The sequence below is a fragment of the Haliotis cracherodii genome, unplaced genomic scaffold (assembly GCF_022045235.1).
Source record: "Haliotis cracherodii isolate W230 unplaced genomic scaffold, xgHalCrac1.p SCAF_13, whole genome shotgun sequence".
Lineage (NCBI taxonomy): Eukaryota > Metazoa > Mollusca > Gastropoda > Lepetellida > Haliotidae > Haliotis > Haliotis cracherodii.
In genome coordinates this window covers 19,699,212-19,712,194 of record NW_027266268.1, presented here as the reverse complement: position 1 = coordinate 19,712,194, position 12,983 = coordinate 19,699,212, and the positions used below count along the sequence as shown (strand labels likewise).

General features: G+C 42.5%; 2 protein-coding genes across 2 annotated transcripts; both read right to left on the bottom strand.

The window, feature by feature from the left end:
• Positions 1–4,361: 4,361 nt before the first annotated feature.
• On the bottom strand, positions 4,362–7,058 carry LOC139458509 (DNA-directed RNA polymerase subunit beta''-like). The gene is made up of 3 exons (XM_071239944.1): positions 7,005–7,058; positions 4,927–5,322; positions 4,362–4,703 (listed from the first exon to the last, which is right to left on the bottom strand). Exons 1-3 carry the CDS (start codon positions 7,056–7,058, stop codon positions 4,362–4,364), a joined length of 792 nt encoding a protein of 263 aa, XP_071096045.1.
• Positions 7,059–7,245: 187 nt separating this feature from the next.
• LOC139458507 (uncharacterized) lies at positions 7,246–8,624 on the bottom strand. Its single transcript, XM_071239943.1, has 2 exons — positions 8,577–8,624; positions 7,246–7,698 (listed from the first exon to the last, which is right to left on the bottom strand). Exons 1-2 carry the CDS (start codon positions 8,622–8,624, stop codon positions 7,246–7,248), a joined length of 501 nt encoding a protein of 166 aa, XP_071096044.1.
• Between the last annotated feature and the right edge of the window lie 4,359 nt (positions 8,625–12,983).

Here is a 12,983-nt window from a genome sequence, read left to right as displayed (position 1 = left end):
CCTAACTTAGGCCTCCGACTCTTGGTATAAAACCCAACGCAGGCCTCCGACTCTTGGTATAAAACCTAACGCAGGCCTCCGACTCGTGGTATAAAACCTAACGCAGGCCTCCGACTCGTGGTATAAAACCTAACGCAGGCCTCCGACTCGTGATATAAAACCTAACGCAGGCGTCCGACTCGTGGTTTTAAAACCTAACGCAGGCGTCCGACTCGTGGTATAAAACCTAACGCAGGCCTCCGACCCGTGGTATAAAACCTAACGCAGGCCTCCGACTCTTGGTATAAAACCTAACGCAGGCGTCCGACTCTTGGTATAAAACCTAACGCAGGCCTCCGACTCGTGATATAAAACCTAACGCAGGCCTCCGACTCGTGATATAAAACCTAACGCAGGCCTCCGACTCGTGGTATAAAACCTAACTTAGGCGTCCGACTCTTGGTATAAAACCCAACGCAGGCCTCCGACTCTTGGTATAAAACCTAACGCAGGCCTCCGACTCGTGGTATAAAACCTAACGCAGGCCTCCGACTCGTGGTATAAAACCTAACGCAGGCCTCCGACCCGTGGTATAAAACCTAACGCAGGCCTCCGACCCGTGGTATAAAACCTAACGCAGGCCTCCGACCCGTGGTATAAAACCTAACGCAGGCGTCCGACTCTTGGTATAAAACCTAACGCAGGCGTCCGACTCTTGGTATAAAACCTAACGCAGGCCTCCGACTCGTGATATAAAACCTAACGCAGGCCTCCGACTCGTGATATAAAACCTAACGCAGGCCTCCGACTCGTGGTATAAAAAATAACGCAGGCCTCCGACCCGTGGTATAAAACCTAACTTAGGCGTCCGACTCTTGGTATAAAACCTAACGCAGGCGTCCGACTCGTGGTATAAAACCTAACGCAGGCCTCTGACTCGTGATATAAAACCTAACGCAGGCCTCCGACTCGTGATATAAAACCTAACGCAGGCGTCCGACTCGTGGTTTTAAAACCTAACGCAGGCGTCCGACTCGTGGTATAAAACCTAACGCAGGCCTCCGACCCGTGGTATAAAACCTAACGCAGGCGTCCGACTCTTGGTATAAAACCTAACGCAGGCCTCCGACTCTTGGTATAAAACCTAACGCAGGCCTCCGACTCGTGATATAAAACTTAACGCAGGCCTCCGACTCGTGGTATAAAACCTAACGCAGGCCTCCGACCCGTGGTATAAAACCTAACTTAGGCGTCCGACTCTTGGTATAAAACCTAACGCAGGCGTCCGACTCGTGGTATAAAACCTAACGCAGGCCTCCGACTCGTGATATAAAACCTAACGCAGGCCTCCGACCCGTGGTATAAAACCTAACGCAGGACGTATAAAAAAAACCACGTACCCCGAGTGATCCTTCTACGACTTATGGTACACTAACCTAATTCTCTTTTCAACTGGATAGTAAGATTAAATCATCTAGATTTTTAAAATACCAGTATCAGAAAATGTTACTCAGCAGACATCCCCAAGCATGCCAAAACATAATTTTCGAAACAATTTATGATTATGTGTATTCACGAATCACTGTCAATGATAGCAGGAGGTATTCGTGTAACAGGACGTCTTTAACCACAAGAAATATTTGAATTTGCTCAATACATCAGCGGAGTTTATGATCCTGTCCTTACACTGATTCAAGTATGCAAAACAAGAACGTGTTAAGGATCATAGATATTTTGGGGAATATGTTCATGAACGTGTGTGCTCAGTGTTCGTTATAAAAACTATCCCTTAAAGTATTCATGATCCCTAAATTTTATTGTTCAGGATACTATGGTATTTAATGCTTATCATGCCATGGTGTATGGACTTCTGAGTTTAAATACCTATTTACATTGGTATCATAGTTCCTTGGGCTCTATGATTGTTGAAATGTACCATTCATCAAACTATCCATCACTGATTTTCAGTAATCCATTCATTATTTTCATCACTATTTTGCCTTTTACGCCCTATAGGATCTTTTTCGGCAGATGATCGGTTAACCTTTGGACTTCAGCAACCCATGCTGGTCGTAAGAGGCGACTAATGGGATCGGGTGGTCTGGCTCGCAGACTTGGTTGATGCATATCATCGTATCCCAATTGCGTGGATCGATACTCATGGTATCAATCACTGGATTGTCTGGTCCAGACTCGATTATTTACAAACCGCCGTCATATAGCTGGAATACTGCTGACTGCGCGTACACAACAAACAATCAATGTTTAGGCAGATAATCAAGACTGGTTATTTTCAGGCGCTGACGTTTTGAATACAGATCTAGGTTTGTTTTAAAGCTGCAGTCTTGGTCGAATATAGATTATAGACACACAGATACATGGCTGTGATGGCTGTGCTAAAATTTGGGTTGTCATGGAGGCGAACGCATGCTCTAAAGAAACTATAGAAGATACTTCAGAGACCTGAAGCCTTATCATGAAAATACGAGTTTGAGGGATAGCAGATTACGAGTGTATGGATCGATATTGCAAATATATACAAAAAGGTCTGAACCGTTTCCTAGGAAATTCCATCGCTGTAGATAAGAGAATCATGTATGCATGTTAGACATGATGACGTGTGTTAGACCTGTTGCTCACGCTGGACGCATATATGTCTGCTAAACGCAAGTATTCATGCTTGACTTAAGTGTGCAAGCTTGACTAATGTTTTGATGCTAGCCTCGAGTATGTATGTTAGACGTCATTAAGCATGTTGGACGCAATAGGTCTGTTTGATGTAAGTATATACGTTGCAGCAAGCATACATGCTAGATGCAATGATGCATGTCAGAGGCAAGTATGCTTGACAGAGGCAAGTATTCGTGTTAGAGGGAAGTATGCTTGACATAGGCAAGTATTCGTATCAGAGGCAAGTATGCTTGACAGAGGCAAGGATTCGTGTTAGAGGCAATTATGCATGACAGAGGCAAGTATTCGTGTTAGAGGCAAGTATTCATATCAGAGGCAAGTATTCGTGTTAGAGGCAAGTATTCATGCCAGAGGCAAGGATTCGTGTTAGAGGCAAGTATTCATGTCAGAGGCAAGTATTCGTGTTAGAGGGAATTATGCATGACAGAGGCAAGTATTCGCGTTAGAGGCAAGTATTCATGTCAGAGGCAAGTATTCGTGTTAGAGGCAAGTATGCATGACAGAGGCAAGTATTCGTGTTAGAGGCAAATGTGCATGTCAGAGGCAAGTATTCATGTCAGAGGCAAGTATTCGTGTTAGAGGCAATTATTCATGTCAGAGGCAAGTATTCGTGTTAGAGGCAAGTATTCATGTCAGAGGCAAGTATTCGTGTTAGAGGCAAATGTGCATGACAGAGGCAAGTATTCATGTCAGAGGCAAGTATTCGTGTTAGAGGCAAAAGTGCATGACAGAGGCAAGTATTCATGTCAGAGGCAAGTATTCGTGTTAGAGGCAAGTATTCGTGTTAGAGGCAAGTATTCGTGTTAGAGGCAAGTATTCATGTAACTGTCAAGTGCATGTATGCGTGTCTGAGGCCAAATATTCATGTTAGAGCCAAGTACCTTCATACATGTTAGAGGCAAGTATTCGTGTTAGAGGCAGGTATTCATGTTTGAGGCAAGTATTCGTGTTAGAGGCAGGTATTCATGTTAGAGGCAAGGTAGTAGTAGTAGTAGTAGTAGTAGTAGTAGTAGTAGTAGTAGAAGTAGTAGTAGTTAACGTTATAGGGGTGGCAAAAGTAGTACTGAAGGTGGTTGTGACAGTAAGATTAGTTGAGGCATTGGTAGTTCTGATGGTGGTAGTAGTGGTAGTAGTAGTAGTAGTAGTAGTAGTAGTAGTAGGAGTAGTAGTTGTAGTGGATATGGTGACTGTAGTAGTAGTAGTAATAGTAGTAGTAATAACAGTAGCAGTAGCATGTGTAGTAGTAGTATGGTGGTAACAGTGGTAGTAGTGGTAGTAGTAGTAGTAGTGTGATGGTGTTAATAGTAGCAGTAGGTGAAGTGGATGTGGTGACTGTAGTAGCAGTAGCAGTAGTGGTGGTAGTAGTAAGGGTACTGTTAGTAGAAGTGGTGGTAGTATAGTAGTTGTAGTAGTAGTAGTGTGGTGGTGGTAGTAGTAGCGGTAGTTGTAATGGATGTGGTGACTGTAGTAGTCGTGGTAGTAGTAGTAGTAGTAGTAGTAGTAGTAGTAGTAGTAGTAGTAGTGTGGTGGTGGTAGTGGTTGTAGTAGTAGTCGCAGTAGAAGTAGCAGAAGTGGTTGTAGTGTTGTAGTAATATTTGTCATGGTGGTGCTGGTGATGGTAGGGACAAAGGTGCTACTAGTTGTTTATGGCGGTAGTGGTGGTAGTAGTAGTAGTAGCAGTGTAATAGTAGTTAGTGTAGTAGTAGCAACAGCAGTAGGGATACAGCAGTGGTAGTTATTGCAGTGATCGTGATGGTGGTTGTAGTCGTAGAAGTTGTAGTTGTAGTAGTTGTTCTTGTAGCAGTAGCGTAGGTATTGTAGTGATCGTGGTGGTGGTTGTAGTAGCAGTACAAGTTGTAGTTGTAGTAGTTGTTCTTGTAGCAGTAGTGGTAGTTATTGTAGTGATCGTGGTGGTGGTTGTAGTAGAAGTACAAGTTGTAGTTGTAGTAGTTGTTCTTGTAGCAGTAGCGGTAGTTATTGTAGTGATCGTGGTGGTGGTTGTAGTCGTAGAAGTTGTAGTAGCAGTAAGGATACTGTAGTGGTAGTTATTGTAGTGATCGTTGTGGTGGTTGTAGTAGAAGTACAAGTTGTAGTTGTAGTAGTTGTTCTTGTAGCAGTAGTGGTAGGTATTGTAGTGATCGTGGTGGTTGTTGTAGTAGAAGTACAAGTTGTAGTTGTAGTAGTTGTTCTTGTAGCAGTAGTGGTAGGTATTGTAGTGATCGTGGTGGTGGTTGTAGTCGTAGAAGTTGTAGTAGCAGTAAGGATACTGTAGTGGTAGTTATTGTAGTGATCGTGGTGGTGGTTGTAGTAGAAGTACAAGTTGTAGTTGTAGTAGTTCTTGTAGCAGTAGCGGTAGTTATTGTAGTGATCGTGGTGGTGGTTGTAGTAGAAGTACAAGTTGTAGTTGTAGTAGTTCTTGTAGCAGTAGTGGTAGTTATTGTAGTGATCGTGGTGGTGGTTGTAGTAGAAGTACAAGTTGTAGTTGTAGTAGTTCTTGTAGCAGTAGCGGTAGTTATTGTAGTGATCGTGGTGGTGGTTGTAGTAGAAGTACAAGTTGTAGTTGTAGTAGTTCTTGTAGCAGTAGCGGTAGTTATTGTAGTGATCGTGGTGGTGGTTGTAGTAGAAGTACAAGTTGTAGTTGTAGTAGTTGTTCTTGTAGCAGTAATGGTAGTTATTGTAGTGATCGTGGTGGTTGTTGTAGTAGAAGTACAAGTTGTAGTTGTAGTAGTTGTTATTGTAGCAGTAGCGTAGTTATTTTAGTGATCGTGGTGGTGGTTGTAGTAGAAGTACAAGTTGTAGTTGTAGTAGTTCTTGTAGCAGTAGTGGTAGTTATTGTAGTGATCGTTGTGGTGGTTGTAGTAGAAGTACAAGTTGTAGTTGTAGTAGTTCTTGTAGCAGTAGCGTAGTTATTGTAGTGATCGTTGTGGTGGTTGTAGTAGAAGTACAAGTTGTAGTTGTAGTAGTTCTTGTAGCAGTAGTGGTAGTTATTGTAGTGATCGTGGTGGTGGTTATAGTAGAAGTACAAGTTGTAGTTGTAGTAGTTCTTGTAGCAGTAGTGGTAGTTATTGTAGTGACCGTGGTGGTGGTTGTAGTAGTAGTAGTACAAGTTGTGGTTGTAGTAGTTGTTGTTGTACCAGTAGTAGTAGTAGTAGTAGTAGTAGTAGTAGTAGTATGGAAGCAGTAGTGGTAGTTATTGTAGTGACCGTGGTGGTTGTTGTAGTAGAAGTACAAGTTGTAGTTGTAGTAGTTGTTCTTGTAGCAGTAGTGGTAGGTATTGTAGTGATCGTGGTGGTTGTAGTAGAAGTACAAGTTGTAGTTGTAGTAGTTGTCCTTGTAGCAGTAGCGTAGTTATTGTAGTGATCGTGGTGGTGGTTGTAGTAGAAGTACAAGTTGTAGTTGTAGTAGTTGTTCTTGTAGCAGTAGTGGTAGTTTATGTAGTGATCGTGGTGGTGGTTGTAGTAGAAGTACAAGTTGTAGTTGTAGTAGTTGCTGTTGTAGCAGTAGTATGCAAGCAGTACGGGTAGTTATTGTAGTGACCGCGGTGGTGGTTGTAGTAGTAGTACAAGTTGTAGTTGTAGTAGTTGTTAGTGTACCAGTAGTAGTAGTATGGAAGCAGTAGTGGTGTTGTAGTAGGTGTACAAGTTGTAGTAGTTGCTGTTGTAGAAGTAGTATGGAAGCAGTACTGATAGTAACTGTAGTGATCGCGGTAGAAGTTGTTACACAAGTGATAGTTGTAGACGTAGTAGATACAAGCAGTAGTCGTTGTCGTTGACGAGGGAGTATGGTCATATAAAGCCCCGTGCTAAGACACGCAGCAGCAGTGCTTGCCACCAGAACTGGTTGGGTCAAGGTATACCCCACTATATATAGGCTCTGGGAGGGAGACGTGACAGACTCCCACGCCGATGTTCTTCCTATGTCCTTCAAGGAGACAGTCAATTAGCGCCGTCTCTCGCCCCCACACAATAACAGCGAGGTATACACACGGCTTGTATGTAGGACAACTTGACAGCCGGCTCGCTGGTTACTTGATCTCACCGCTTTCTTGAACTTCGAAAATCGTGACAAGCATAATATTAAGGTTGAACGACGCGTGTGAGTTCTTTGCCCCTGTTTTTGGTTGTGAAAAAGGCAGATCTGGGCATGGCCATGTTGATCGGTTGTGGGTATCTTATCAATCGATCAGTTTCATCAATAGTATTGTCATAATTGTAACACGTCACCTTTCCCCTGTCGGGGGTTGCTGTCACCAGGATATAGCGCCATAGGTTGGCCTCAGATTACCTTTCATCACACAACCTACATTAACGTTTGAGGATAATACCCGGGTGCACCGTGTCAAGGGTAAATGTACTCCAGAAAGCATACAGTGCGCTTAGGGACGGCATACTCAACCCTGAGAAAATATGTTACCGCTAGTTAATGCATACCTGCTTGTGAAGTTCTGGGCTAATAGATCCTGCGTCGTTCAGGACACCAACTTGAGGTTAGGGCTCTGGTGTCAGGGGTTGGGTGTGAGGGATGTATTGAGAGGGGTTGGATGTCAAGGATTGGTTGTGAGGGGTTGCATGTTTGTTAGGGGTTGGGTGTGCGGGGTAGGATGTGATGGGTTGTATGTGAGGGGTCGATGTGAGGGGTTGGATGTGAGGGGGTTGCATATGAGGGGTTGGGTGTCAGGGGGTGGATGTGAGGGGTTGGATGTGAGGGGTTGAATGTGAGGGGTTGAATGTGAGGGGTTGGATGTGAGGGGTTGGATATGAGGGGTTGGGTGTCAGGGGTTGGATGTGAGGGGTTGGATGTGAGGGGTTGAATGTGAGGGGTTGGATGTGAGAGGTTGGATATGAGGGGTTTGGTGTCAGGGGTTGGATGTGAGGGGTTGAGTGTCAGGGGTCGATGTGAGGGGTTGGGTGTCAGGGGTTGGATGTGAGGGGTTGGATGTGAGGGGTTGGATGTGAGGAGTTGGATATGAGGGGGTATATGTGAGGGGATGGATGTGAGGGGTTGTATGTGAGGGGTCGATGTGAGGGGCTGTATGTGAGGGGTTGTATGTGAGGGGTTATATGTGAGGGGTTGTGTGTGAGGGGTTATATGTGAGGGGTTGTGTGTGAGGGGTTATATGTGAGGGGTTGTGTGTGAGGGGTTATATGTGAGGGGTTGGGTGTGAGGGGTTGTATGTGAGGGGTTGGATGTGAGGGGTTGGATGTGAGGGGTTATATGTGAGGGGTTGGGTGTGAGGGGTTATATGTGAGGGGTTGGGTGTGATGGGTTATATGTGAGGGGTTGGATGTGAGGAGTTCAGTGTCAGGGGTTGGATCTGAGGGGTTATATGTGAGGGGTTGTATGTGAGGGGTTGTATGTAAGGGGTTGTATGTTAGGGGTTGGGTGTGAGGGGTTATATGTGAGGGGTTGGGTGTGAGGGGTTGTATGTGAGGGGTTATATGTGAGGGGTTGGGTGTGAGGGGTTTGATGTGAGGAGTTCAGTGTCAGGGGTTGGATGTGAGGGGTTATATGTGAGGGGTTGGATGTGAGGGGTTATATGTGAGGGGTTGGATGTGAGGGGTTGGATGTGAGGAGTTCAGTGTCAGGGGTTGGATGTGAGGGGTTATATGTTAGGGGTTGGATGTGAGGGGTTATATGTGAGGGGTTGGGTGTAATGGGTTATATGTGAGGGGTTGGGTGTGACGGGTTGTATGTGAGGGGTTGGGTGTCAGGGGTTGGATGTAAGTGGTTGGATGTGACGGTTATATGTTAGGGTTCGGGTGTGATGGGTTATATGTGAGGGGTTGGATGTGAGGGGTTGTATGTGAGGAGTTCAGTGTCAAGGGTTGGATGAGGGGTTATATGTGAGGGGTTAAACCATGTTTTGGATGATTTTGCGGCGACATACAATCTCTTTGTGGCCACACCGAGTGTGTTGCATTCATGATTTCAATGCCATCGTCCATGGTTGACATCTTGTTTCAGTCCATCAACACTTTGAATACAAGCAGTTTTAAATGGGCAAAACAAAAATCAGTATTGCAAACCCACGAATATAATATTATCTATCAACCATTTCGTTTCAACGCAAATCGTTTCCTTAATCTCGTTTGCATACATATGGGCTATGAGCGAAGTCTAGTTCCTCGTGTATTAGGGGCGGTCGGGTAGCCTAGTGGTTAAAGTGTTCGCTCGTCACGCCGAAGACCCGCGTTCGATTCCCGACATGGGTACAATCATGTGTGAAGACCATTTGTGGTGTCCCCGGCCGTGATATTGCTGGAATATTGCTAAAAGCGGCGTAAAACCATACTCACTCACTCCTCGTGTATGATCTTTTACATATACTAGTGAACAAATCTAATATTATTTAACAAAAAATCTAACCTATTACCTAGGCATAAACAACACGACTTTGGAATCACAAACAGACTTTCTCATTCTCAACTTTAAATGTTTGCAGCAGGTGCTTACTTAATCTATTTTATAAATGTCAATTAAAAGTTTACTTCAGAAGAAAATCTTTGAGATTGTTTTAAAATATTAAAAGTCAACGTAAGACCATCCGCCGAAATGAATTCCATTGGTCGTAAAAAGCAAAATAGTTGTGAAAAAAATATGAATGCATCACTGAAAATCTGAGAACGAAGGGATCACTGAAAAGCACATGTTCCTATCAGCATAAACAGTTAATTGTCATCATGTATGGCATTACTGGTTTGACGTCACAAGGCAAATTACGTCATAAGTATATTACTTTGCAATATCCATAGACTTTGTGATTGGTCAGGTTATGAAAGAGGGTGATATAGAAGTTCCTATCTCGTCGCTTTTACCGATTTAACACTTTGTGTATTCAAAACGTCAATGCCAGAGAAGAATCAGTCTCGATTATTTACCGAAACAAATTCGTAGGGCGTCAAAGGCAAAAAGTACTGACGAAGATTCTATGAATGGATCACTGACTATAAGCGATGACACCAGGTGTCTTACCCTACCGATAGCACCCGTCACTCACACAATTTTCATAAAAAACGTTTTTGTTTGCTGATTAACGCCGCACCCAGCAACACATGTAAAACTAATCGAGTCTGGACCAGACAATCCGGTGATCAGCGACGGCAAATGTTACACGTACACTTCAGAGAAGCAAAAACTTTAATACTGGACATTTAATAAAGATGAACTCTTCGGACCATTTGTCTATCCTTCGGTCTGTTTTATTTGTAAATGTCGTCTCTCAAGCACGTATAATTGTTTGATTGATTGACCAGGCAATCCAGTGATTGACATCACGAGCATCGATCAACGCAGTTGGGATCGATAACTTGCATCAACCAAGTCAGCGAGCCAGACCACCCGATCCCGTCATTCGCCTCTGACGACAAGCGTAGTCGCAGGCACACATAAACTCAAACATGTTCCCAAAACGTCGCAGTGATGAAGCAATATTCATTTGTACTTTGCAAACAGACATGTTTAAAGGATGTCTAAAAATCAGTGTATTCGTTCAAATGTAATATCCTCTGTCTGTGTACACCGACGCCTCTGTGTCAGATACTGTTCCATCATGTGCTACAACGCTATTTTGCCAATCAACCCTGTCCTTGCTGCAGGCGACCAGGGGCTACCAGTCAAAGAGTTCTTGTAAACAACGCATGAGTCATGTATAACTGCGATGCCTGTGCAGCGTCAACCTATCACGTGGGCGTGGGACAATTCCCTGCTAGTATTATGTTTTACTCGTTACGAGACGTTTGTCATGTATGTTAAATGGTTGTTATCAATAACTACCGTCTGACAACACTTGTCTCTCCAGTTTGATACGGCTTTACTATTTAACCCCTATTTTATATCAATAATTCATTTATTGATGTCACAAATTCGATTTAGTGATATCTTTAATCCATTTTAAGATATTCTCAAATCCATTTTTAGATATCACAAATTCATTTAATATCTTAAATTCGATTTTGTGATATCAATAATAATTTAAAGATAAAAATTCGAATAATTTATTTGGTTATATCGTTAAGTGAACTGCTCGAGAGCGCATTAATACCGTGTCCTACTTGATGGACTCGATGTGAAGGCACAACAAGGCAACCGACTAATAGGGAGAATGCGACGAATGCCGAGAGGAGATTCACACATTGCATCCAATGTGACATACATTGTGGCGGTCGATTGTAGTTCGAAAATGCTTGAAAAAATATAATGTTTGGCTCTGTTTGAAAAAAAGTATGTTTTGAAGCGATGAGTGCTGAATAATATCTTCTCTAAAAAAACAACCCCAACATAATTGCAACATCAGTAAATATTTCAGGAAGTATTGACGCGTGTAAATGGATTACTGAGCGTTTCATTCTGTATGTTCCCTCAGGAAATATTTCGAGATTCCAACTCAATGGGTATTCAAAAAAATCTATTTTGGATTCAGTGAAGTACTTATAATGTATATATAACAGTTTAATGCCTTACGGGCTTCATGAATTGAAACTAAACCCTTGGGGCATTTGCGCCATTTTGAAAAATGACATGTTTGTTTGTTTGTTTGTTGTTTAACGCCACGTTCAGCAATATTACAGCGGTATGTAAATACTCGAGTCTGAAGCAGACCTGCCTGTCATGAGCATCGGTCCACGCAATTGGGAAACGATGACATGCATCAACCATATCAGCGAGCCAGATGACAGTTTACATCATACATTACAAACAAATAACCCACATGGTAATATCCCCATGCATTATATACTTACGTGTGAAAGACTGAGTTTTCTTAATTTGACAAAAATGATATTTTCATTGCAGTGAACATAACACTTGATATTTCACTGCGCTTGACGGAACTATTGTCTTAAAAGAGTTACCTCCCCACAAATTGTCTCCCTTTATCGTAAGTGTCTGGCCCGTACACAAACTGTTGACTTTCTTTTTACGTTAGTTCTTCATTGACGAGGCAAAATAATGACAGATAGTCATTTACAGTTAATGGCACAAGCCGAAACTCTCCCTGTCAGCATCCCCCTCTCACTGAATCTGATACTCTTTAGCCATGATCTTATCAGTTGATCCCCTGCTCTGATGAAGCAGGCATGGGCAAGCTGGTCCAAGTTTGTTTACTTTAGGACACTGATGACATGGGCCAGCTTGACCCTCTAGGATTGAAACGTAACACTCCAAGACAAAACAGTGAAACTACAGTGACCAAATCAACTCTTTGAAAAAAAGGTTTGGGGGTAATAACTAATAAAGTGTCTATTCACTGGAAACTGACATCACTTGACCAATATTTGAATTATGTTCAATGAGATAAGCATTTATATATATCGGGTTTAAGCCCAATTAGGCAATTCATTAGCCATTACTAACGATGGTTTTGGGTTAGGCTCATACTTAGGAATGTTAGTAGACTAAGGCTTAGTCTTTGAAAATATATAATTTTGATAGAAACCAATAACTCCAATAAACTGAAAAAGAGACACACTGAGATGAGAGCTTTTGGAAAATTTAGACTTGCTTCATGTTTTAGGGCTATAGCTTTACAGTAGAAGGTAGAGAGGAAACTAATAAAGTTCAGGTTCTGTGAGGCAGACTAGTGTTTTGGTAGTATTCTGTTTAACTTGCTCTTTCAGTGAAAAATTGAAAAATGGATTTATACCTGGACCAAATTTACAATATGGTCGCCACTACAAATAATGTTCAAAACTGTTTTACTTCCATGAACACACAATGCCATTTAGAAAGTAGTCAAATGTAACAAATGTTATATTTGGGATTACACTGGTAGTCTAGATCACATACTTTGTGTAGACAAGTGTAAATTGGCAGGGTTCCCATGGCCAGTTTTCGGACTTTCATTTTTGTGGAAGCCTCGGTGGCTAAGTGGATTAGATCGCTGACTTTGTATGCTGGCGATTAGGTGCCTCACTTTGGCTGTGTGGGTTCGAATCCCGGACTCAACCCCAAAAAGTACGAGAATCTGTACTTTACAAAGAAAGTGTTATCCCAAATATAACATTTGTTATGTTTGACTGCCACTTCAGATTATTAAATGGAGATGTCACATGCCTCAATAACTTCCTCAAAATCTAACGTGGACATGTAAAATGGTTCCTCAAACCTTTTTGAGAATAATATGATGGGTAAAATTTTAAACTTTATAATTAGTGCGTTTAATAAGTAGCGAACATATTGCAAAGTTGTACCCGTGCCAATGTACACTTGTCAGAGTGGTACACGAAGCTTGTGACTACCATTTGTCAAATTTTCATTTTTGTCCCAGATGGGACTCAACTCCAAAAATTACTAGGATTTGCACTTTACAGAGAGAG